Below are 27,230 nucleotides of genomic sequence, written 5' to 3'. Positions count from 1 at the left end.
AATGAATTGGATGCATGAACTGAGAGAGTGTATGCTGACACATTTATTGTCATGTTACATAGAGCTTTGGTAGCGTAGCTTGTGGTTGTCGGACACGGTGGACAAGGTGGTGGGAACATGACGTTAGCGCACAGTAGCCCTTTATAATGAGCAATAATATGTACAGTGAATAGACTGTACAAAACAAAGGCACTGGTTTGTTTCTTCTTGTGCAAAGGCAGTGATATGCTGTTTTTATTCTTTTCCTCAGTTTAACAACCGCACATCCTCACTGGCAGGCAGACGCCTAAATCTCTTTCGGCTGTCTATATATTTTTTTTTTCCCCCCTTTTTTATATCAATATAAAATATCCTGTTTATGTACAATACAGGAAGTTAAAATCTTCCACACCAGTTTGATCCAAGCAGGCTTTATGAGCTATGTTTTTGTCAATTTTGGTTTACTGAAAATTCAAGATGTCGGTGTAAAACCAAGACGCATGTCTCAATACATTTGTCCATGAATTTTTTCTATGTGGTTTGCCATTTAGTTAGTTTTCCATTGTGGTGTTCATTGTCATAAATGCGATGGGTACATGCAGGCTAGTTTCTTAAACATTACCACATGCCAGCGAGGATATACAGGTTAAACTTCTTTTAACAGAATGAACATTTCAAATGTACCTTGATCATGAATATACATACATTTCCGACATAAAGTGCAAATCTAGCACATAGCTATGAATGAAGGCATATACACACACAAAAGAAATATAATGTGAAAATCATTCAAAAGGACAACAATATTTCATAGTGTTCTCATTAGCTTCTTTAACTCGAACCACCGATTATTATAAAATATCAAAACAGTGTATAGAAAATCATTCTGCATTTCACCGTGCATTTTCAACATTTTCTAACATGTTTGTTTCTTTAGATAAGATAGGGTTATCAAATAGTATTTGTATGCAACATGAATATTCACTTTTCTAACAAATATAGTGAAAACATTGACATAGCTAATAGGTCACAAATATTTCAGTAATTACAGGCAGTACCATGGAATATTGCAAGGAGTGTATCGTATCTGTGCCATGGTGGCGTTCAAAGAATGACAAAAGCATGCTGATTACTGACTGTATGGACTCAGAGGTATTAATAGTGATAATGAAAAAATAGATACAGACTAAGATGAAAACGTCTCGAGTGCTTAGTGGAAATACAAATCTCCTTTTAGTCTCCATGATGCTACATTCTACTTTAGTCACGTTCCTTTTTTACAGCCTGTTTAATAATAGGAGGAAAAAGTCCCCCAGTAAATGTTTTTTTTTTTCCGCCAGCCCTTTTTCCAGGATTCCTGAATGTGACTACAGAAAGCTGTCCTCTACCTCAGGCGTCCCCGAGAAGCCCAGCAGAGCATCTCTCTCGCTAGTCCCTTCCAGCCGGTCCTCCGGAAGCGTATCGGCTGTGTCCTGAGACACAGAGTCCGTCTCCCCATCCAGAGCTACAGAGCTGAGAAGGAGACACAATGACACAGTGACAAAGTGACACCTATCAATTTGTCACACCACACCACTTTTGTACTTTTTGCACTTAAAGCAAAACGTCCCATGCATCTGTCTTTAGAGATACGGAACAACTCAGACTGTCTCTTTAAAACAAATTTTAAACCGGTATTTGCTCACCTATATTGAGCCAAGGCATATATTTCACGAAAAGTCACACCATCATGTCAGAAAAATGGGATGCACAAGTTATTTACAATCTAGTGAAAAGCTCTGCCATGACATGTTGTTGGCACAGACAGTAGATTTGGTGGAGATAATGATTAAAAATAGCAATTTTTCTAAAGATTTTCTGCCCAAATCCAACAAATCAATTTTGCAAGAAACATAAAAAGGACACACTTTATTCAGGGGCCTTGAATTTGACACCCGTGCTCCTATTCTGGTTTTGAGCCAAACACATAAGAGCCTTTATTTATTTTTTATTCCTGGAGGACCTCCACCAACAGAAGTGGGTGAAGACTGAAAACCTAAAGCCCAGTCAGTTTAGTGGTTCCAAATATTCCAGCTCTTTCCTCCACACACCTGATCTATTTCATGAGCATGATAAAGAGTAGACATGAAGAAAGCTAAGTAAGTGTAAAAGTTGAAAATTAGATTTTGGAAACAGCTGTATGATTTGTGGATTATGTCATGGTGTTCCTTGCTCCCACACCCTCCTCTTTTGACTGCTTTTTCTCCCAAGGTTAATCTAGTAATAAAAAAAATTAACAGCCCCCTGAAAACTTCAATAATTTATTTGGTCACCGAAGCCAATTGTACTTGGCTTCATGTTCAGCTCTGTGATACGAGTGACGTTCAACATGCACAATTCCGCTATTGTCTCAACCTAACATCTGGATGTGTGGGTATGTCATGAGGAGAAACGTAAACGCAACATTTGGTCCACATGTGTAAACAGGATCCTAACACCACTAGTTTGCTACCTCGCTAGGCTTTCCGACCTCATGTCAGCGAAAGCGTCTTCAGGCTTGGGGTCCGGGATGGGTATGATGTAGTCGTTGTACGAAGGCACGGCCTCCTGCGGGTTTGAGTGCCAACCGCGAGGATCCGGAGGATAGGAGAGGGTGACGGGAGAGGAGGGGCTTAACGTGGAGTTGGCTTCTGCGAAAGGGGAGGTGAGGCATGGCTTTGTGCGAGCCACAGCTGGGTGGTCACTTTTCAGGAAGTTGTCACTGACTTGGCTGTATCTCTGTTGAAAAGACGCAACTTATTGAGCAACTCCTCCTGCATCCACTGACCTTTACCATACATTTTTTACTGCACATATCGTTGTGTTTATGGAAAGCTCTTTGAACACAACTCCTTTACATTAGGGTGGAACAGTACATCAAATTCAGATTGATGTTTCAGTGTAGAAGAATGCAATCTGAGGAAAAATATGTTCATGTAATGTTGAAATGAATGCAGTGTAAGAAATGCAGCTCACGTTGACATATCATTGTTTCATAGTACACTTTAAATATAACAATCGCTGCACAAAGAGGCAAACTGAATAATGAGTGTAATAAAATACCTTTTTGTAGCTTTCAGTCAGCATGTTGCCCATGCAATGAACGAGGAAGGAGAACTCGGGTCTCTTCTCAAATTTCTCGTCCCAGCACTTTTTCATGATCTCATAGCTGAAATGTAAACAAAGCTTTGTGCTCATATTGACCCCGGAGTGATGGTTACACTTAGCTTACTTACACTTCATCAGAGGCGTGAGCAGGTTTGGCCATTCTGTAGCCTCTCTTCAGGGCGCTGTAGAACATCTCATTCATAGGCAGGTCGGGGTATGGGGTTCCTCCTGTGAAAAGTGTGCAGATTGCTTCAGTAACTATGACCTGGACAGTTTGAAATAAACAGTAACAAAGGGACTGAAAACCTTGACATTTTGAATTACATAGATATGTAAGTTAAATGTCAAAAATAGTTTTAATTCCCTTCGAGAAAAAATGAAGCCATAAATAATAATAAAAAAAAAAATAGAACAGAATGTTGGGTTACCAAGTCACAGAGCCTCAGTTTATTTTTGTAATGTCTTAGGGGCTTAGTCCTTCACATGCCATGTACAGATCTCTAAAATGTCCCCTTTATTTCACGCTTATTTAAAAAAAAAAAACATTCAAAAAGCTTCTATTAATGAAGTACATATAAATAAACTGACCATATCCAATGCAAGTGGGTGCTAATTTTAAAGCCTAACTAATGAGATTTCATCTGACTGTCTTGGAAAATAAGGAAAAATAATTACAGCCGGACTTGGCCTTATTACGCTCCTTTTAAAAAAAACACATACCTACAATGTTTAGAGTTTGCTTGAGAGTTCAAATTGACATCACCTACCTTTTTCAGCAACAATTCATGTAATGTGTTGCTATTTCCTAACCAAGTGTTAGATTAATGCATTACAGAGTTCAGCATTTACAATACAAGTTGCTTCCTTTTTTAGATCTCAATAAATAAATTCCTCTTACGATCGATTTAGTGTGAACAATGCGTGTGTGGACTTACCCAGTGTGAAAATCTCCCAGAGAAGAATGCCGTAAGACCACACATCGCTCAATGTTGTGTAGAGATTGTGGAAAATACTTTCTGGTGCCATCCACTTGAGGGGCAGGAAGGTCTAAATGGATTTAAATGAATGAACGAACAAATTGTTTAAATAATACAATGTCCCAATGTACAATGTTTGAATTGTGGAAAACGTGAACTTGATGAACAAGCGTCCCTACATCTTACTTTCTGTAAAATATTGCACCCTGTCAAAAATTACAAAAGAAATTGACCAAGAAGATGACATTATCGGTTCATCTATTTCTTACTCACGCTGCCTTTGGAGATGTAGTTGGAGTCATGCATGATGTCTCTGGCCAGTCCAAAGTCACAGATCTTTACCAGTTTGCCCTCACAGATCAATACATTCCTGGCGGCGAGGTCACGATGAACACACTGCATGGGTACAAAGCCAATACAAAAAACAATAAAACTAAATGAAGCAATTCTAGTAGCATTTATCTGCTTCAATTCTTCAACGCATGCCCTAACTCTCATGTTTATCATTGATGTCTCCTTCAGAAAGTCATTTTTGTCAATGTCTTACATTCTTGGACGCCAGGAACTCCATGCCCTTAGCCACTTGGAAGCTGAAACCCAGCAGGTCATCATAGGTGAGTGTGGACGAGTCACTGATGACCAGGTCTAGTCTGCTGCCAACTATAGATGAGTTGGATCACAGGAGAAGGTGAGCAGATAAACATGATGAAGAGTGAAAATCACTACTGGAGGAACCGACTGGAGCTGATGTGTCAAGATTGAGTGTGTGCATTTTAGGAGTGGCTGAGTGCAATGTGTGTTTCAGCAGTGTCATTTTTAAGTGCATTCCTCCATTTGTCTGGAGATATGTGGACGGCTGCATCGCAAAAGCAGTGAAAAGGAATTCTTGTAAACTGAAGACAGAAGACACATGTGTCTCCATCCAGACCTTGTTCCTGGTAGAGGTCTTGCTGGTAGGTCGACTCATACGGAGATGGCTGGATGTCGGCATACTTGACAGAGTCCATCTGCTCCTGCATGGGAACGTAGATGGAAGGCTCGTCTTTGCTCATGTCCATGTAGCCTCCATCGCTCTCGCTTCCAAATGACACGTAGCTGCGGGGTGAGGGCGACATGATCAGGGTTCTAATGCCCCCGCACATATAGTTTTACCAAAACAATCCTTCCTCACCCTTTCCCTTGACTAAGTGGACTGTTCCCCCTCGAGATCAGGTAGTCTTCTTCTTGGTTCTTCTCTGCAAAATACTGCAAGAAGGTGTGCTTGTTTCTGTGCAGGTAGTCCACCAAGTCGCCATAGCGACAGTACTCAGTCACCAGGTACAGAGGACCTGAATTGTCAATAAAAGAGGGAAGGATAAGATCAGATCAGTTGTCTTTGGACGATGGCTACATCATGAATTAGACAGATGTAAAAAAGATAAATTATTTCAGAAATATGCCCCATATTAAACTAAACCAGGTTGTGTAAAGCATCAATTATTTGAATAATTTGTAAGTTTGAGCGTAGTGTAGAAACTGCATTTCCTGGGAAATCCAGTTAGACGGTCAAGCTAAATACTTCTTGATATGCAAGAAATTTGTACTGATTGTTTAGATCCATCCATCCATTTTCTGAACCGCTTAGTCCCCACGGGGGTCGCGGGCGTGCTGGAGCCTATCCCAGCCGTCATCGGGCAGTAGGCGGGGGACACCCTGAACTGGTTGCCAGCCAATCGCAGGGCACACAGAGACAGACAACCAATCGCACTCACACTCACACCTAGGGACAATTTGGAGTGATCAATCGGCCTACCAAGCATGTTTTTGGAATGTGGGAGGAAACCGGAGTGCCCGGAGAAAACCCACGCGGGCCCGGGGAGAACATGCAAACTCCACACAGGGAGGGCCGGAGGTGGAATCGAACCCGCACCCTCCTAACTGTGAGGCGGACGTGCTACCCAGTGCGCCACCGAGCCGCTGATTGTTTAGATGAATATGCAAAATAATACTAATGCCAAATAAATTAAATCATCCTTGACTAAAGGCTAGTGAAATTAAATTTAGGAAAAAACACATGCCACCATGACATCAAGTCTCATTTGTCATTCTTTTGCGTGAAATTTGATCTCATATTGTCACACGAGAGAAAAGAGAGCGAATTGGGGAAAGAATTTGACAAGCGAGAAGTCTGGTTCAATGCGGTCTCAATGCTTCAGAAATTAAAATTGTTGGTCACTTTGCTTGCTGTTCTTTAATCGGGAAACCACAAAAACAAATGTATCTTGTGGTTTGATTTGCTGAAATTTCTGGAACTTCTGCAAAGAGGGTGCAGGATTCTTTAATAAATATTTGCGTAGCTCCCAGGAAATGAGCCCAGCCAATGAAAATCATTTAGTCCTAGGTGTAGTCTAGACAGTCAACATGCTGCTCACCATGCTTGGTGCAGGCTCCCAGTAAGTTGACAACGTTGAGATGGGGACCAAGGTGACTCATAATTTTCAGCTCCGACATCAAGGCTTGAGTCTCACTCCTTCTGGCTGTTGCTGGAAGAAGGCAGAAAGTGAAAGACATCCAGCTTTCGATTTTGGAACAAGACAGTGAAAGCGCACACTAGTACTCAGTGGCTTGGTGGTTGAATGTAAACGCAAAGCAAGCGAAAGCTCAGGCGAGAGCGAGGGACAAGCCCGATTCCAGCCTGATATTTTCTATTTGCGTCTTACATTTCAGCATTTTCACGGCCACTTTTGTGCTGGACTGAGAATGAGCAAGACCATACGCAGTGGCTTCGACCACCCTGCCAAAAGCTCCCGATCCAAGTGTGCGACCTGAAACACAAAGAAAGGATCATTAGAGACTCAGAACATTTTGGCAGAAAAATCTACATATTATTGTAGTCTTGTGTCTGTAGATTTGTATTACTTTTAAAATGGCTCCCATTTCAACTCCTGTATTGATTGTACACATGTAATACAGATAACATTTCTTCCATATGTAATATTCTGTTCCAATTTTTAAGTAGTATATTATCAGTCCCTAGAAAGGCACTATAAGAATTAAACTTATTATTCTTATTACAATTTTCATGCCCTGTGTATAATGTTGAAATATGAATACAAAATGCTTTGCTAAAATAATGACTATGCTCACAGATTTTTCCACAAATTTCCAATTATCATTGTGACAATTTTGTGAAAAGATTTCTCAAAAGTAGTTTTGTTTTTGTTGTCTATTTGGATGTACATACTGTTAATATAAATATTTTAAATCCAATATCATATTGATGCAAAATCATAAGAAACTGGTCATAAACTTATATCCAATATCCTATCATATTTATAAGACAGAATATAGAACTATTTATATAATTGTCATATAATATACAATTATAGGTATTATTTCTATTTCCATATTTTGGAAGTAGTGTATAATTAGTTAACCACTTTCTGACAATCCGGACATTTTAATATCCTTAGCTTAACATGGGATGTTACCTGAGCCTGAAAGAAATACCGCCCAGGAGGGTGAGGAAATTCTGATTTGTTTTATTGATTCATAAATTTCTATTGCTATTTGATCATTAGTTTTGCACACAGATTCAAAATAAAAGACAATCAATCAATTTGTGATGGCTCTAATAAATTCATATATTTCATCCATCCATCCATTTTCAATACCGCTTGTCCCCACGGGGGTCACGTGGCGAGATTGGCACCGGTTAGTTCCGCGCGGGTTGGGTAAGTACAAAAGAGTACAGATGACCTCAGGCTGTACTTCCACCCTGCAAGAATCCGGTTCGATCCCAGAGGTGAACACATATCTGAATGTCCTTTTGCAACTGGAGGCTCGCTTCGTATACACATATAAGTGTACGCATATCCAAACATGGTTGGGGACCACAGATCTATACTTATTTATTTATTTATTTATTTATTTATTTATTTATTTATTTATTTATTTATTTATTTATTTATTCATTCATTCATTCATTCATTCATTTATTTATTTATTTATTTATTTATTTATTTATTTATTTATTTATTAAAAAAGGACTAAATGATGAATAAATAAAATATTGAGATGCTATAATATTACAATCAAATCTAGTTTATGAGTAAAAACCAACGTCACACAATCGGCCCCTGCCTGTGGAGGACTCACCCAGCACCAGGTTGTCTCTGGGCATCTCCCAGGTGAGGTCATAGGGCAAGTGGATGGGGTCCACATAGATGTACTCATGACCATCCTGGCTCACAGACTCAATCACCTTCCAGCGAATCTCGTAGCGAGGTTTCTGACCACACACACACACACACACACACACACACACACACACAAATAATTGTGAGATTGACTGCCGTGACGTGTAACATCAGCACAGGAAGTCTCTTGAGTTTGTGTCTCACCTTCCTCCACACGGCGATGAGAATGATGATGGACAGGATGATGATGACCACCAAGGCGAGGACTGCTGCCAATACTGCCACCTGGGAGAAGAGAGCTGCAACAGAAAAGGGGCACACGACATGTACACAAGCCTTTTCAACATTTATTCCATGCCATGCTAGTGATGTTTTGTCCGCTACTGCCTTCCACTGCTGGATAACTGGATTTCTGCACACTAGAGAAATTACAAGGTGACACTTGACTAGTAGAACAACAAGATGTTTCTAGTAAGCAGTAGTTGACATCTGCGTCCAATTGAAGTGCTAGATCTCAAATGGTAGAATTTTATAATGTTGCTAGTAGTACTAAAAGCACATAGGAGTAAACAATAGAAATTCATTCCTATTTTTGCCTTCCATTACTTTATGACATTTTTGCACAATTGTAAAATCACTGTGGAAAAATGACACATATGAACCTTGGTCACTCATCAACTTTGCAAGTGTATTTCAGAGTCTGTACTGTTTTTTAACTTTTACTTGTTGAATCAGTACTTCTATCTTTTGTATTTTTTTTTCTCCCACACAAAATATGTTGTCGTCTCTGAACACAGCGAGTCACTATGTAAAGCTAAGGAATGTTAGCGTAAGAAAGAAGTATGATAACATACAGTATTTATGCACCAGATATTTACAACTTTAAGTATCCAATATAACTAAAACATAAACTTGACCTCAATGATTCTTGAGAACTGAAGCTTTTAGCAACAAGCTGACAAATATTTGTTTAGCTCCCCCTCATTTAACAGCATGTTTTGTTTTCCTAAATTTACTATGGAAAAGTAAAGTTAAGGCTCAATTGATGTAATAAGTCTGCAGCAAAATACATTACTGGCTAAAAGATACCATGTCTTGTTGTAATGACTATTTACAGTTGTCAATTTAACATTACAAAACAATAAATTGTAGCTTGCCTTCAGTACATGCATTAGCAATGACATTATTTAGGGATATTTAGGTTTAAGTGCAGCAGGTTTCCAAAAGTTGATGTGACTTTGAAATATTTTTTGCTCAGTGTTTTTTTGCATTAATAATGTGTATTCATAAGTCCCGGAGATTTCATTGCATACTATATAATTAGGAATATTTATTGATTTTCTATACAGCTTAACCTCTGGAGTTTTGTAAGTTTGGTGGGTGAAGTGCGGCCTATCCCAGCTGATTTCGGGTAAGAAACCAAGCTGGTCACTCGGCAACTCCTGAATCTGAGGCAGACATGCTAACCACTACAGCCGCCGTGCTTACTGGACAAGTCAAAATGAGACACCTACTGCTGGATACCAGTTTGACGTCTCTTCTGTCCACCTTCCCCGCCTGGTTGCTGGTTTCACAGCGAACTGTGACCTGCTGCGGCTTGTGGAAGGTCAGACGGCTCCACACCTGACTGGTTTTACGGCTCTCGCTGTGGGTGACGTTGGTCTGAATGCTCAGCACTTCTGCTTCTGGTGCCAGCGGTTGCCATATTGTAGTCTTGTTGTCGCACCTGTGGAACAAAATAACTTTCCATTGGGGGCAAAGACGAGTGTTTTGCTCCCTCGTAGTCATTGGCCTACTTGAGCATGCTGTCACAGCTGTACCACTGTATTGTCGGGGTCGGGACCCCCTCAGCTATACAGGTCACAAGGTGTCTCTTCCCAGGAAGGTGGAGGTCAGTCAGATCTTTTATCTGAGAGGGAACTACATAAACACACACACATACACAAACACAGGCTTAGTAATATTGGTTGCACTCAGTGATGGTCTAAAAAGTACCAGAAGCACAGACCTACATTTACAACCTAATATTAATATTAGTTTTATGAAATTTAAAATGTACTAACTCAGTTACTGACATTGTAGTATCTTTTTGGTAGCTCGGCTGCACTGCTTCCATTATAAACAGATATTATTTTTTCCAGTCAAATTTCTGCCTCTGTTGACCATTGTAATCAATATTTCTATTGACTTTAATATTTGATTACATTTTTGTATTTTTATGTTTCTGTCATGCTGTTATATAAATAATGATTTTGAATTGCTTAAGTTGTATTGCCTGGGGTTCTAACTTTTTCAGTGGCCTCCAAACGTGTCATAAAAAATGATTAATACATTTCTCTTGGATGCAAAGCAATTAATATTGTTTTTGTTTTTGCTTATCAACCTCCCTTCTTATGCAATCGACTCACAATTCCAATGGCCTTTTTCAAAGAATTTCACCTTGGACTTCCAGGTTATAAGTGACTTCCTTGGAGTCATCTGCATTGGTGACCCGGGCAGTGTAGAGCCCCCTCTGCTCTGGCCTCACCCGCACCAATGTGAGGATGCTGACATATCTGAGAGGAATACGGAATAATTTTAAGAGTAAAATGTCATTCAAAGTTATCAAACTAAATCTCTTGTATAAAGTACACATACACATTCATGAAGATAGGCAGAGTAGATCACAGTAATGTAGTGCCCTCTACTGGTTAAGTATCAGTTGTCAGTTGGTATGAGTCACTCATAGTTTAATTTTGTGCTAATCCCCCTTAAATGATATTTGGGTGTAAATAGATATAGTAATTTTACTTAAACTTTTTTGGTCATTTTTTTTCTTGCCCAATTCTTTAAATTATAGAATTGCTTTAGTGCAGTGGTTCTTAACCTTGTTGGAGGTGCCGAACCCCACCAGTTTCATATGTGCATTCACCGAACCCCTCTTTAGTGAAAAATACAATTATTTTTTTGAAATTCAAGACATCGATGTTTTTTACTGGTGCGCAAAATAAGCCCTGCCTGAACATCCCCTTGTTCAAATAACAAAATCAACTCAATGCATGAACTCACAACAAATTACATTCTGGCAAATCAGAATTTACACAATAAATCAGGTTTGTTCGGACCTCCTCAGTGGAGGCTCTGCCGAACCCCTGAGACCGACTCACCGAACCCCTAGGGTTCGATCGAACCCAGGTTAAGAACCACTGCTTTAGTGCCAAGACTTGTTTATGTTTCCTGTGTTTATGGTTGTGGTATAAGCCCCACCCACCATCAAAGGATATTGTGTTACACTCAGCCTTATCTTCTGATGACTGACAAGAACTAGTTGTCTCTGGAGGCTCCTCTTCTGAGGAAGCTTCAGTGCTAATTACTTAAATGTCTAAGCTTTGCTTAATGCTTATGGTTCTACCTGATCTCATGCTCTTGTCTGTACATGATGATTTTGTCTCCTTTGATGGCAGTGCCGTCTTTGCTCCAGCTGACCTGAGGGGGAGGGTAAGCCTCCACCTCCACCTTCAGCTCAACGTTCTCCTGCAGCAGGGCTGAAATGTGACGATTCTCAGCCGGTCGTAAGGCCACAAAGCCTCGTTCTAAGGGAAGATGTTTCCACAATCATTAGCCACACAATCTTTAAAATGAATATATTGCTGAAACAGTTATTTATACCGAGTGGATCAGTGGATCTAGTCTATTTAGCTGACTTTCCTAGGCGAAAAACTCTCCATGACTGGCAGTACCATGGAGCATGGAGGTTCAAGTTATTTGAAGATCTCATAAACATGACACACCTCACTGCAGATAGAATAAGCAACCACTAACTCCCAGAAGACAGCGAGACGAGTTTTGTAGTTCTCGAGAAGCTCTTCACACAGGATTTAGGCCCCCCACACACCACGTGCAAAAACAAAAAGATACAGTCTGCGACTCCTCCTGCTGAACACTCAACGTTTGACCGTGGCAAACATAACCAACTTGATGCAATGGAAAAACTGTGACCCCAAGTATTCTTTTCAAGAAACAATGCACCATAGATACTGGCATTGGACAGGCCATGTTTTTTGTTTTTGTTTTTGTTGTTGGAACTTCATGTGCATTGTGATTGGTTGTTACAAGTTCTCATTGTTGTTTATTGTTTTCATGAGTGGCCAACAGTCAGCCATGAAAACTTTCTGCACTAAGCTAAAGTACTAATACTGTTGGTAATAATAATATCAATAGATTATGCTCAAATGCAAATAAAGAAAATTACATTATACTGCTACATATTGTTGTTATAAATGGCAAGTATTTATTTTCCAAACAGCATATTATAAAAATGTGATCTTTCATTGTCACATTTACTTGAAGACAGTTTTTTTTTTTTTTTTCTGGGTTAGTATACAGTATATGTTCCCATGTGTGACCCCATGTGCATGAATGCAGTGTCCAAGGTTTGTTTCACACTTTCACTTTTTCAGTAACCTAAATAAATACAGTAGATATTAATTTCTTCTAAAATAAACTTCCTTCTTGGCTGGACTTGCATAAAGTTCACATAATAGGCACTCTCCTTGGTTGGTGAGCCACAATAACAATCTGTACTGCGTGAGTTTATTATTAGGGTGTGTGTGTGCGCGTGTGTGCGCATGCATGCGTGTGTGTGTGTGTGTGTGTGTGCGCGTGCGTGCGTGCGTGCGTGCGTGCGTGCGTGCGTGCGTGCGTGCGTGCGTGCGTGCGTGTGTGTGTGTGTGTGTGTGCGTGTGTGTGTGTCTGACCAAGGACTGTGATGTTGACACTGGCGGAGGCCGTCTGGTCCTGGACCCCCTCATGAACATGGCACACATAGTTTCCGCTGTGGGCCAGCCGAGTTTGAGGGAAGATGAGGCAGGATCTCATGTTCATGGCTGACAGGACGTCAGTTAGTGGTTCCACATCGTTAGCCTGGAGGAGACATTTTAATAGGACTGTGGTTAAACAGCAGCACTCCTGGGGTCACTGATAAAAGGCAATATTGGCATCAAGGATGATAGTACATCACAGGTAACAAAAGGATACAAGTGGCAAAAGTACTCATATTCTGCCCTTGGGTAGAAATACAGATATTTTTGTAAAAAGAGCAGAAAGTACAAATATCTTTCAAACATAGGGAGTAAAAGTACAACTATCCAAAAGTATTTGTACTTTGGCTACTTCCCACCACTGCAGCAGAATAGAAGGTACATGTGTTTTCACATCTTGATGCACTTTGGTTATAAAGTCTTGAGAGTGTTAATCGCAAGGGGGAACGATGAACAAAAGCTCGTTCTGCCTGCCTCCTACTCACCTCCTTGTTGGGGACGTCCCACTTAAAAAAGACCAGCTCGGCTCCGTGCACGGTGCAGTTGACCGTCAGCGGCTCGCCTTGTTTCAGCACCGTCCTTGATGCGTTGACGTAGGTGTCGATGGCCTCCGGGACTGAGGGGGAGACGTGACGATACCAGCATTCAATGAGTGAATTGAACAACCACAACAGTTACACCAGCACTAACTGGTTGGCAAAGATAATACCCACCGAAGATACTGAAAACGTAGAAAGCCTGGGACTCTTTGACCTCTCCGTTCATCTTTCCGCGACACACATACGTTCTGTCCTCTAGGGCTGCAGTGTACCCCTCACTGGGGGCATAGCGGCCCTTGACTGGGAGGTCAGTTTCCTTCTCGTAGAGGGATACGTTGATCTTGGGATCGGTGACCACACATGGGATGGTGGTCAGCTCACTGGTCTTGGTCAGCATGCCGTGAGCGCTTTCAACAAACCATACCTGGGGGTCTGCGGGCGGAAAAAGTCACAGTGTTGGATTCATGTAAACATGCAAATTCAGCTGGGGAGCAAAGAATGCTCCCCAACCTGAGACAAAAACATCCACCTCCAAACCTGGGACAAACACATCCACCTCCTTCTTTTCTCCAGTGTGCCGATCAATGCACTGATACACCCCAGTGTGCTTCCAGTTTACGTTCCACAGGTTCAAAACGCTGGATCGGATGCCGTTTGGCACAATTTGGTAGCTCTGCACTCCACTTTGGCCCTGTTCCACCTGGAAATAAGGAACGTCATCCCTCTTGAACTCCCAGGTGGTGTCCCCTGAGCCCCTGCAGGTGAGCGTGAGAGAAGAGCCCGCAGTCAGGACGAGCTGGCCGTCATGTGGCGTGACTTCCAGGCAGCTCACGTTGCCACAGAGACACAGAAGAACTGCGGTTGACAGAACAAGGGGAAGGGTCAGGTTAGAGGTCAAGGAGACCAGGAGGCAGCGGCACGGGGCCAAAGGTTAAATCAACACGACATGCCAGATCCTGTCCTGTCTTACGATGTTGATGGATAAGAATTGTGCGGAGCGGCTAAGTGAGGAGATGACGACGCCTCATCAATGACAGATGTATTGAAACGGAAAGAGGTCAGCTGGGATGCATCTGTCGTGTTTGACATTAATCACGCCCACACACACAAAGAAGCCGCATTTGAGCACACTGGGCGGTAGGTCGCGTCAAATTTGGAGCAAGTGAAAAGCATGCAGGGTGATATCTGGTATCATTGCTGCGTGACGTATGACATTGAGTAAAACCCTTTAGAAGTTTTCCTTGTTTCTAAAGTTAGTAACTGTAAAAAATATCAACCTAGCTTTTGTATTGTGTTTTTGGCATCACGTTGTGATGCTCTGCGTCTGTCTGGCTGTCCCCACTGTCGTTTGACAAAGCTTTCATTTTTCTGTGTTCTCACCTGTGACTGCCAAATGGAGAGTGAAGACGGTCACACTCCTCATAGTGGAGCTGCTCACGTTCTGCAGACAAGCAGATAAGATCTTTTAATGCAATACTCTTCATTGTTTGTACACAGTCATAAATCACCTCCTGCATACACACCCTCAACTGAGACGGATGTAAAAATGTAAACAAGTTACTTTGCCCATAAATCATTCATTTGAAATAAGACAAAAAAACACCAGGAAAATCTGGTTTGTGTTCACCCCAATTAGCATACAACAGTTAACCTCTTTCCATTTGACCTTTCTATCATGATGGATGGATCTTTGCCCTCCTGAAATCCATTTGCTTAAATTCAGTTTGAGATGCGTGTCAAGGCCATCTGCCAGTCAGAGGAGAGACAAAATATTCATTGCCTTATCTGTGTCGATTTTAGGAGTTTTATAAGAGTCTGTCTGTCGCTGATGGTATTTGATGCCTCGCTGCACCAGAACAGTGTGCCAATGTCGACCTCCTTTTTCGTGGCAGAGCACCAAGATTTTGACCACCAACAAACTGTGTGCGTCTTTGTAACATGCCCGGTGACACAATGTTGCGTCCAAGCTATTCTCGCGCCACGCTGGGCCATTAATTGGTGCGGCATTCAACAAAGGGGAAATGGGGGGCATTCACATAAGTGGTTGACGCAGGAGCAACCTGACAGACTTTTGCAGTGTCCTTGGACATGAACAGCTTCTGGACTCAAAAGCTCAATTCATGAATTGGACATTGGCTTTTGTCTGAATTGGACACTGACTTTTGTCCGTTGAGGTGATTCCAGTTATGATGACCACCATTATAACCCCACTTTGGAGCACTCAAAGTCCCAAAGTGTGAAGTCACAGGAAGAGGGGAGGGGAGGGGGAGTTGTTGACTTGTTTGGGCTCAAGGCCTACAGAACATTGACGTCTGGAAACTGTTAAGGATGCATCACTGCTAGCATGTAGGCAGCAGGGTGGGAAAGAGAGAGGGCGGAAGAGAGCGCCTTGGGAAGAGCGAGGGTGGAGGAGGAAGCGAAGGAGGGACCCATTGGAAAAAAAATGGGAACTTTATCAAAACATCTAATACACTTGGATGATTCATTAAATGGGGTAGTTTTCCATGGAAAATGTTGTTTCCACCTTTAAGATTGAAACCAACAGCTGCAATATTTCCAATTTAATGACATGCTTCTAATCCTAATTGATTTATTTTAACAACTTGGACAACAACTTCTACAAATGGAAAATTTACTCACAATCATGGTGCAATTTGTTCCCATTGAAAGTGTGACGACGCATGCACACCCAATTCCTAATCAAATCAATATCAATCAATGTTTAGAGACAATGAGAGTGCAGATCATAAATTGAATCTGAACTTTGATTGGATCAAATAAATATTTAACCATGTAAACATAGCCAATGAAGGCCTACTGATGAGACGGAATGAGGCATAACTTAGATTATGTTAGGTAATCAAGGATATTGAGGCAGGTGAGGAAGGCACAATCGGGAGCAAGTGAGCACATGACAGGGAGGAGTGGTAGGACACACACACACACAGAAACACCCGCACACACGATGTGACATTCCACTATCTTGACAAATCTGCTAGTTGACAATCTGATTCAAAATGATTTATTTTAGAAATCTCTGGGGGAAAGAAAATCTAAAACCAAAAAAAAGAAAAAATATAGTCAGTTTTTTTTACATCAGGTGAGATTGCTAGAGGTCAATATCCAGGTTAAAAATTCAAATATATATTGCTGTCTCTTCAAATGAGTTGCCATCGGCGCTTCCGCTCGGAAAATGAAAAACGCTTGAGTTGATCCAAAGACATGACTGGTCCATTTCCTGTCCCGCCTCCTGCTTCTAATAAAAATAGGTGAAAGAGTAAAAGAGGGATACTTTTTGCTGTTGTTTTTAACACACGGCTTGCATGCCAGGGAATGCACATGCTGTATTACACATTTACAGAAACACACACACACACACTCGCACGCACACACACACACACACACACACACACACACACACACACACACACACACACACACACACACACACACACAATACTCCTCCCCCTCTCCCCCTTTTTGTCACTGGTGTGTGTGGCTCACATTCCCACAGTATCCCTCTAAAACTTTCCCAGGATCGCTGATACACTTGGGACCCTGCTGGTGATGATGACGAAAACGGAGGGGTCACACTCACCCTCTTTGGGACGGGAGGGGGCCCAAAGAGGGGTGGCAGCCACTGAGGGAGTCATGCACTAGTGCTTATGGCTTCTGAGTGGTGACAGCTACACGTGAAAACAAGCTTGAGCCGAGTGTCAGCAACAAGTCACAAGGTGATGCCACGTCTCATTATAACAAGCCCAGCCGTGAGTTTACGGCTTTGTGACAAAGTTTGACGTATTAAATATCTACTTGGAAGTTGTGCCATGTTTTGAAACATGATCCAGTTCTGCAGATCTATGGAAATGACCCTCGACGTGGAGCATGATCGGCAGAACAAAATAGATTGTGTGAAAACAAGTTTGGAAAGGCCTCAATGGAGCATTTTAATGAAGAAGCCCTTGGCTTTAAAATTTGTAACAGAATGTTACGGGTGAAAAGTGTAACTAGTGTCCCAGGGCAATATACAATGGTGGTTTTAATCAGAACTACCTACTATATAACCTTCTTTCATGCTTGAACCCATTAACGTCTTTTTCTCAGAGTGTGGTACAAACAGACTCTGAATTTGGCAATATATTGTCGACAATATATTGTCGAGGGTTTTAAAAGAATTTGGTGGTGAAATGAAAAAAATGTCCATGTGCACAAAAGTGTGCAACTGTACTTGGATGTCAGATTGCAATCGATTTTCTGATATTGATGTGCACATACTATAGCCAAAGGCTGAAAGGTAATGATTTTTTGCTAGATTTTTTTTTTCAGTATTGATTTCAGCAACTGAAATGAACAAAAGTTCTGTCAGATTTTTTTTTTAACTATTCACCTTTTTACCTTTTGTAAATATAGCTAATCAGTCCCACAATTTTCTTTATTTCTCAGTGCATCTAAATAATAAAATCAAAGCAAATACAGGAGATTATTTCAGTCACGGTCGACAATTTGCTCAAAAATTATTTGGACATATTTACAGAATGGTAAACCTTGTACGCATTACAACCCTGGAGGTCTGACAAAGTTGGTGCTTATTTAAGCGACGGTACAATAATCACCATGACGAATGAACTGTTATCCTGCAGTGCATGATTTCTCAGAGATGCTGGGAATTCAGTGACAGGGTGACCCTTCCCGCTCTCCATAAACAAGAGCAGCTCCACTCAAAGTGTCGCCGGTCAAGGAGGGAGGATGCTAAATTCGACCGCAGCGAGAAGCACTCGGCCCACGCGAGCTCATGAGCATTTATTTGCGTCCCCCAGCGACTTGTAATCCCACCTCTGGGCTCATCTCCACGCATTGTTGCTGTGTCTTTGATTTGAACATCTGGCAATGATAAAGAAATGTGTGATGAGGTGGGAACTGCTTGCCGAATCATATTTTCTGCCAAATGTTTGCTCGTGTGCGTCCCTAGGGGGGTTTAATATTGCACTTTAAAAATAGAAGGATTAGTTTCACTTCATATACACTTGCCAGATTATTAAGTACACCTCCATTAATGGAGTCTAACACAAACATTTGGCAATAAGACGTCCATTCGTGAGAGCTACACTACAATGTTAAGAAGCCTTAATTCAATCTGTTTGGAAGAGCAGTTGATTTATTCTCAGAAAAAAAAATTCCAAAAAGGCTTGTGAGCCACAGCTGGAGGGATTGCACTTCCTGTCCGGGAATCTTTCCTGACCTTGAGTGGGTGTGAGTCTGTGATGCATCAATGAGACAGCAGACCCACAAGACCACTAACCAGAAACTTATGCAGACAACTGGTGGACTAAACGCATGAAATGTAAAAAAAAACATTTTTCATGAACATGCTCCGAGAACAAGATGACAACACAAGTACACAACATACAAACATCCGTGTATGGGAAATACCACATCGCACAATCACATACAGATGTCTATTCTCACAGGAAGTGTCAATCTTGAAAAGAAACATCCATTAGCTCAAAGCTAGCAATCCTGCTCAAATATAAATGGAATCACTTTTGAAGAATACATTCACAAGTCATTCCCTTCGCTAAAGTCTTATTTGGTGATTAGATGATTAAACAAAGTAAACTGGCCTGTGCTGTGGGAAAATAATGACCCGCTGCGTCTTTGTTCAAACAAACCTCCATGTTTATCACCCAGCCAAAATCCCCCTGAGGCCAACCTCCTGTTCCCTTGGCAGAACACTGCAAAATCAGGGATTAAATTTTATGTGAAGAGACTCACCTCCAAGACCCATGCATTATTTTCTCTCTCTAAGTTTGTCACACCATAGTTGAGTGTGAGTACACAATTTAGGCAGTGGTTTTAGTTTATATGGGTTTTATGTAGTTTGATTAAACGGCTTATTAAAACATTTGTATGGCAAAATATTGTAAATAAATCTTATTGTTGACATGGCTTAGGTTTTACTCAAATATAACACTTTTTGAGCAAACAATACCTTATCATTGCTCATATTTGAATATCCAACAATGTGTTTCTTGTTATTAATTCACTGCAATGTAGCCTGTAACATGGCATTTCAGTTTTGTGGTTTCTTAGTCTTAACACTAGAGGAACTATGTAGGAGTATGGAAGAAAAACAAAAGAGAAGAAAAAATAACTTGGAGTTTGGTGGCTATATTGAACAAGTCCGAACCTTTGTGTGTCAATTACAAAATAGGGTGAGGAAAAACCAATACAAGACTTCTGGAGAGTACCAACGTTATGAAATAAAACTGCAAAAGGACAAGCGAAGTGGTAATTTAAGTGAACTTCTCTGTATTTGAACTTCCATTCAACGGCTTCATGTCAGGAGTGTGGCTTGAAACTCGTTGCTTGCCGGATGGCCCGCAGGGCCTTTGTTGGCCAAGAAGAGCATAATTTGCAGTAATCTTAAAGTGTGGTCACTCATTTTTTACCTTTAAGTATTTACATATGGCTGACATGACTCATACCCAGACTGTAACTGTCAGGCCTGTACAGTACAATTAGTGTGTACAAAATAGTACAAAATGTATGAATATAAGCACTGTACATTCCTAATAGATATGAAATGTGTGCTTGCTATTGCACTACCTTTGAAAAATATTTCTTACGAAAGCCTTTCAATGTTTGATGATGAAATGTGTAGTAACATCAACCCATTAGCCATGGTGCAAAACAAAACATGAAGTTTAATGAATCTTGTCACAATAGTTTTTTGTAATCTTTTCCAACTTTATTACTAAGTTAGTGTAGTAACTCAATGATATATCTGACTTGATGGGGGGACTGCAGGGTTGAAGATCAAACAAAATAAGATGGAACTTACTGAATTGTCTTGATAATTTACTTCACATTTCTACAGGCAAACTGTGCAGACATAACTAAAGATCATTCATGAGCAGAGACGCCTTCTATTGTTACACACAGTCAGTAAATGCTCCACAATGTGCTGAATTAGTGATTGGCTTGTGCGGATGCATTGATTTTCACTGATCTGAAACCAAGCACCAAACACAGTAGAAAGGAATAACATGCTCAAGTGGCCACAGTATGATCCAAGTCAAGGAATCTCTGGTAACAGGATATTTGACAACGCAATCAGCAAGAAGCTGCTTGTATCATGTAATTTAGGAGCAGCACTGACGCTTTCACAGTTTGCTTAATCAGATTCTGCTTGAAAAACAGACGACATCTAGCAACAAAGTCGACCAAAAATAAAAAATTAAAGCTGAGATCAGCTGCTGGACAGAGTGACTGCCTGTGCAACAAAAGCCACCATGCTCACGTGCTCAGGCAACACATGTTCTGGAAACTGTTTTTGTGGTTTCCTCCATTAAATTGAGCAGTATACTGTGTTTGTAGTGGCAGTGGTGGGACATTATAAAGAGCTCTTGCCTAAAGACCAACAGTGGAAGAGAATGACAGGTTTGGATGTGGCTGGCGTTTGATATGCTTTTAATGGATTAACTTTTTTTTTTTTTATCTGCACAAGAAAAAAAAATCATTACGATATCAAAGACTGAAACATGTTCAGGTTCCGGTTCTACTTAAGCAGTAAATCTTAATGGTGTCGCCAACTGGGCCTGTTTCTGTTTTTTGTTTTTTTTCAAAAAGTGAAACACGTCCCACCCACGATTTAAACTATTTCTGTTCGTATGGGGATAGATGTATATCAAATATTGTTGTAGTAATCACCCCACCTTCCTCTTTGACACTGAAGGGTCCGATCCCCTCAGCCTACACACATTTGCAGATCCCTATAGGCTCTTACACACCCCCACACACCTCTCAAAAAGAAACAAAAACAGCTGAACACAATTAAAGCCAACTGTCTAAATTCCAGTCTTTTTCCTCTTAAACAGCACCAGCTTGATAAGAATGGGGGTGACAAGTAAGTGAGTAATCGGTTCCACTATTTGTGCAGTTCTGGCCAAAATGGAATCACTCAGATCAACAGTCTTGTTGCACTGTAATACAGATGGCTTGTTTTAACTTAAGTGCTGTGCTGTACAGAATATTTTTACCACGTAAAAGCAAAAGGATGTTTTTCTTGATCGTCCTGTTCCACCAACCTGGATCACAGAGTGCACTGCATGAATAGACTCCTGCCGTTAGTAACGTAGACTAATGCATAAAGAGATCTTTATTTATTTTCATGGTCAAAAATCCTTCCATCAAACTAAAAGAGCAATATTTGGTGGTTAATATCAGACTAACATAAAAAAATATTGTCGTGAAAATACATAGATATGTGTTTGTATGTCAATATGTGTATATAGCTGTCTTTACTGTTAATGCCACCAGAAAGAGACACGTTTTGTTGCAATACACCAGAGGGAACTGTGATCAGAAGTGCCAGGATGAGGCCGCCATTTTTCATTCACAAAATAACAGACAGCAAAATCATGAAAACGCGTCAGACCTAATGCATAGTTTTACCGTTATGATTTTTTTAATGAAGACAAGCCTGTAATGAGTTTAATGAGTAGTTAGCAAAATTCATGCTCTTGCATCTGCAGAGTTGGAAGGGCAACCCTTAAATTGTGCAAATTGCACGATTTTATTGCAATAGTTTTTCCTTTACCATGGTGTGTGTTTTTTTTTTTTTTTTTTTTATGGGCCTCCACCACCACTCTATTATCGTAAGCAAATTGAGAAAGACAGTCAACTAACTTCAGCTGTACATGTACCCACCTCATAGAATGTAAGGCTTGTTGTGGACGGCTTATTAACTTGTACATGCGAACATGCTGCTGTCTTTGTACTTTCATGAAGTATTTCCTTCCGAATTTCCAGTTTTGTAACTCATAATGAAAGCATTTCCTCCTCGCAGTGTCCTGCAGGAGAGGCCGTGCTCAATGAGGTGCAGCTGCCTTGTCAGCGCTGCGCCAATAAGGTGGGAGGGAAACAAGGAGGACTCCAGATGGCAATAACACTTAGTGCTCTTTATTGAAAATACCTATCGAATATGTCTCTAAGTGCAGCATTAAAGAAGTGGTGACTAATAGAGGGCTGATGAGCCAAGCTCATTTCAAAAGTAGTGATTAATAATGAATCAGCCTATAACTGCCCACCTCAGAATGAGTCACGGAGGGTTTTATTTGATTATAAATAAAATGAAAAATAAACCCTATTTTTACACACTATCTTAAGCAGTGACCGGCTAACAAGGGAAGGGGGATCAGCCATATTTTCTAACACGTGAGCGTGACAGAGCACTTTGTGAGCTGAATCAGGCTGCTGGTATGTTTTGTACATGGTCGTAATGTGAAGCATATTTTCTCAGAGTGGCTGGCATGTGGCGAGCGGCGAGGGCCAGGAAACAGCTGATGACGAAGGATTAGGACCAACTTGGTGGAATGAGGCCGACCGCATCAGAGGAGCGCATACATACCGGGAGTTTGATGCACACTGAGAAACATCCTAGAAGGTGAGGACTCGATTCAACCTCACTCATTTCAACTAAACGTATCATTACTTTTGTAAGACTCACAAAGAGAAAAATCTGAATATTATGGCCTACGTAGAACACAAACTGCTGACTTGCATTCTCAAATTATGAAAACTATATCCTGTAGATGATATTCATATTTATGAATATGGAAACATGAATGGGAGTAAGTTCAAATAGTTGGTGGCATAACATTATTACTGAACGTACTTGCAATGTTTGTTTTATTATTCTTAACTGCTATACATTTGTGAGAAGTGAATAAATAAAAACAATGGTTAAATGTAAACAACAAAATAGCGGGGCACCACTTGAGTCTTATGTCTTCACTGTACCGTAGCTGCCACAAAAAAATGACACCAAAGGACAATTATTAAAAGAGCTTCAAAATGAAGCTCCTCAACTCACTTCAACAGTTCCTTGGCACAAAAACACCAGCAAACGTTGCCGAGCTACTACTGTTATCGCTTTGGCCTGATCACAAACGCAGTGAACACATTAAAGCCAATAACAAAAAACAGGTAAATAAAATGGTGGAATTCTCTCGCTCTCTTGTCATGTTGTTCAAAACATACTCCCCAAATCATTCTTTGTATGGTGAGCTGATGTTAAGCGCTGTCATGCATAACAGTGTTTTAACCTTGCAAGTGTTGTCCAACTTTATGGCCTATTAATCCAGAATATTTTTGCAGAATTCAAAATGAGACTTAGGAGGTACTTGGTGTCGGACATTGCCACGTATGGCCGTTGATGGTAAAAGTATGACATGCATGCCATTATCTGTCGGCTGTCTTCAATCCACAGACAGAGCTCTGCGCTCCAAAGGAAATTCCAAACAGTCAAGGGGGAAAGGAGCAGATGCATGCCAGCATAATAAATCCTCCGCTTCGTATCAAAAAGGTCATCTGCATACACAAGTTTGATGTGCGCAGCGTTCAGGTGCTGAACATCTGTCTGATCGCAGTGAAGAAAAAACATGCACGCCGCGTGTGTCCCCAGCTCACATATCTATAGTTTTACTCCCTTTTGGTAGTAAAACTCCTTTTAAGATAAACACATAGCAGTGATGTCATCAAAGATGCCAGATTGGATTTCATCACCATGTCTCCTCCTTTCCGTAAGCTGTTTCTTTTTGGGTCATTCCTGAGAAAAGGCAATGACGAATAAAAGTGCCAGGACTGTCAGTTCACTCGGGGTGACCGAGGAGTGTTTGCCCAAACACACTCTTTAGAGAAGAGGCACAAAAGTGGAGAACATACAAACAGCTTGTGCAATGTTGCCGAGGTTGTACGACCACAGGATGCCTTGTGAAACGAGTTGTCTCAGCGAGAAGATCAACATCGTAAAACGGTTCAATGCAAAGAATGAGCGTCTAAGCAAAGAGATACAACATGATGTTTGAACAGGTTGCATTGTAAGCTCCTGCTGTGTGCATATTCACAATTATTAGCTACAAATTCCTCTTGCTTCAATTGCGATAGCGGCCAGCACAGAAAGGTTTGACTTGGGCCCGAGTTTGCCTGAACTTTGTACAACGATACAAACATGTTAAGGTGTTAGTAACAACAGCAGACAGCAATCAGACATGACAAGGGCTTACCTTCCGAAAGATCCCGAAAACCCAGATGAGCCTTCTTTCTGCTCTTCTTCTCTATGTATCTGGACGTGATCTCCTCCTCCTCCTCTTGAAATGAGAGTAGAGACTTCCAGCTGCTCCGCTCTACGGGGGCTGCTGCTTCAGATGGAGAGATGTCTTAGATGTTCAGAGTCCGAGGGGTCTGAGAGGTTAATCTGCGCTGTCCCGGGAGCCTGCCGGAGGATGGATGTCTCAGAAGCGGACTGTTTGGATAGTCAAATCACAGCACCGTAGGGGGGGACTGCTCTCCTCTCTCACAAAGAGTTTTGTTTAAAAAAAAAAAAAAAAAAAAAAGTTCTCAATGGAGACACATACATACACCCTTTTTCCCAGACACATTCACACGAGTGGGGAGAGTGTCAGTGGTCCGGACCTGCTGGAGCTAGAGGAGGCAGGGGAGGAGGGTGAGTGAGGGAGAGGGGAGGCGAACTAAGAGCAAGAGAGAGAAGTTTCAAAAGTAAAAGAAGTAAAGTGAGGGAGAGCTGAAAAAAAATACAGACTGGATTCTGTGTAACTGTCAGTGGCCGTTTGTTTTGAATGACGAGAAGCTTGGAGGTGAAGTGAGACAGTCTCAGTTGGCAGCAACAATCTGGACCGCATCAAGCCCTTCATAAAACAACAAACACAATGAAAAGGAGAGAAAGAGGAGAGAAAGAGGTCCAGGCAGAGAGAGAGGGGGGGCGTAAAACGGGTTTGGCAAAGTTTGTGGTGGCCTGCTTAGGAAACAAACATGAGTGTCTCGGTTTCACGGGAAAATAACCTCGACTGTTTTCAAAACAACATTGTTCAAATCAGGTGTCTTTTCTCACACATGGTGAATGTAACAAGTCAAGATAATAAATGAATATAATAATAAAGGTTTTAAAAATGGGAATAAAAAAGGACCAAGATTGCATCATAGCTGAACTTTGTCCATAATTAAACAGACTTCTTTTTTTTAGGATTTCTAACAAATGCCTGATTAAATGACATACACTCATTCGGCAATCATCTTATCACAAAATTCTGTTGGCAGACTCTCTTGGTTATGTCACATCAGATCAGCCTCTGTGGTTCGCAAGGAAAAGCAACTTCTCTCCAAGACTTTCAAAGCACAATCTTTCAGCAGAAAGCAGAGAAACATAAGTCTTGAATCTCACAACAAAGTCCTCGACAAACCAAAGCTACAGAAAGAAAAAAAAGAGCTGAAGTCCTGAATCTTAGATTAGTTCCCTTGGCAGGTGAAACGGGGTTGTTGTTTACTTTGTGCTTTTAAGAAGACAGTTGTATGCCCCTCTGTATTTCACCCTGATCTTGGAACTTGTGTTCTGCTGTGTTAATTTGGACTTAGTTTTAATAGTACTTAGTTATATATATATATATATATATATATATATAAAAACATTTAAAACTGTTCAGAGAAACATTCAGTCCACTTTAGCACATGCAAAATATCTTTCCTCTTGTATTTTTCTCTTCCAAAAACAGAGTTTGTACCACTTATAGATTAGCCGTTTTGCACACGTCTCCAAAGCTGTGGTTAACTGATTGTTGGGTTTTTTTTTGTAGTATTTTTTTTTTTTGTAGGGGGAGTGGTTAGAATAGAAAGAGTCTAAATTGGACAGAAAGCATGTCCTTTAATTGTGAGAGTAATTCTTCAGTCCCTGCAGGGATTAATCAGAGAGTGTGCACAGCTCCCTTTCATTACATAGGAGGGTAACAACACAGTAGGCCCACCATAACCCTTTCTGGATCTATACGCAATGGGCAAACAACTCCCCCTCCACCCTCGGCCTCTAAATCCACCAATTAACCTACATGCATCTACTAGTTGGAGAGTGTGTGAGAGAGCCATTAAACATAGCCCACAAGTAATACTGCAGCATTGGTGCAGATCATATACACTCCAAAACACTCAACACTCAATCAACTGGAGATAAAAGATACAACCGGTCAGTGGTCAGACATAAATTGATGTTGCAGGCAGACTATAATGATGAAATTCCATTGCATTGGCAAAGTAGACTAGATTTTAAATCAGGGGTGTCTAACGTAATTTTGACAGATTGTTAGCCCTCACACAATTGATTTTCAACCAAGAAAAACATCCCATGTGAAAAGATCTCCCTGTTTTCAACAATCCCAGAGGTCCTTACGGGCCTCCTGGACTCTCAGGAGGTGGCCAAGAATTGGTCTACACCAAAAGCAAGGTAAGAATCTTAAAGTGAACTCCACCTTGTACCTCAGGTGCCGAGAGATGGAAGCATCCAAACAATGTTGGAGTTAATAATAAAAGATGTGAAGCTCCTCTCGAATCTTAACCACACAAATACATCCACCATCCATCCATTTTCTACTCCGCATCCAGATAAAACAAAGTCTATCCCTGCTTTCTCACTTAATCGTGGACAAATTCACAACTCTGGACAATTTCAATCAACCTTTTTTGGAATGGCAGAAGAAGCTAACAAAGGTAGAGAATACACAATCTCTACACAGGATTACCGAAGCTGAGATCCAATACACAGACTGACTAAATTATTGTGATTAT

General features: G+C 40.9%; 1 protein-coding gene and 1 long non-coding RNA gene across 3 annotated transcripts; one reads left to right on the top strand and one right to left on the bottom strand.

The window, feature by feature from the left end:
- Positions 1 to 20: 20 nt before the first annotated feature.
- pdgfrb (platelet-derived growth factor receptor, beta polypeptide) lies at positions 21 to 25,328 on the bottom strand. 2 transcript variants are annotated; one of them, XM_049743965.2, is made up of 23 exons: positions 24,665 to 25,328; positions 14,979 to 15,039; positions 14,136 to 14,453; positions 13,773 to 14,030; positions 13,545 to 13,675; positions 12,997 to 13,162; positions 11,652 to 11,832; positions 10,700 to 10,815; positions 10,057 to 10,180; positions 9,775 to 9,986; positions 8,465 to 8,559; positions 8,220 to 8,352; positions 6,782 to 6,886; positions 6,494 to 6,604; positions 5,254 to 5,410; positions 5,011 to 5,177; positions 4,630 to 4,742; positions 4,356 to 4,478; positions 4,041 to 4,152; positions 3,234 to 3,333; positions 3,061 to 3,166; positions 2,489 to 2,736; positions 21 to 1,491 (listed from the first exon to the last, which is right to left on the bottom strand). In XM_049743965.2, exons 2-23 carry the CDS (start codon positions 15,019 to 15,021, stop codon positions 1,347 to 1,349), a joined length of 3,264 nt encoding a protein of 1,087 aa, XP_049599922.1. In that variant the 5' UTR covers positions 15,022 to 15,039; positions 24,665 to 25,328; the 3' UTR covers positions 21 to 1,346. The 2 variants fall into 2 exon arrangements, with proteins under 2 accessions (XP_049599922.1, XP_049599914.1); XM_049743957.2 differs by having other exon boundaries at positions 2,471 to 2,736; positions 24,665 to 25,326.
- Positions 22,163 to 25,012, top strand: LOC137840293 (uncharacterized). Its single transcript, XR_011086831.1, has 3 exons — positions 22,163 to 22,814; positions 22,900 to 23,043; positions 23,869 to 25,012. It is a non-coding gene; the product is annotated as an uncharacterized lncRNA (long non-coding RNA).
- Positions 25,329 to 27,230: the final 1,902 nt, after the last annotated feature.

The sequence above is a fragment of the Syngnathus scovelli genome, chromosome 1, assembly GCF_024217435.2.
Source record: "Syngnathus scovelli strain Florida chromosome 1, RoL_Ssco_1.2, whole genome shotgun sequence".
Taxonomy (NCBI): Eukaryota; Metazoa; Chordata; class Actinopteri; order Syngnathiformes; family Syngnathidae; genus Syngnathus; species Syngnathus scovelli.
Note: the sequence above shows the minus strand (reverse complement) of the source record. Positions and strands in the feature narration are given on the sequence as shown.

Bases quoted from the DNA above. Each gene is read 5' to 3' on its own strand.
- pdgfrb (XM_049743957.2), bottom strand. From the start codon at position 15,021: ATGAGGAGTGTGACCGTCTTCACTCTCCATTTGGCAGTCACAG. The intron at 5,411-6,493 runs GTGAGCAGCATG...TTGACAATTCAG, and splicing joins GGGAGCCTGCACCAAGCATG to GTCCTCTGTACCTGGTGACT. The intron at 4,743-5,010 runs GTCTGGATGGAG...ACTCATCTATAG, and splicing joins AGACCTCTACCAGGAACAAG to TTGGCAGCAGACTAGACCTG.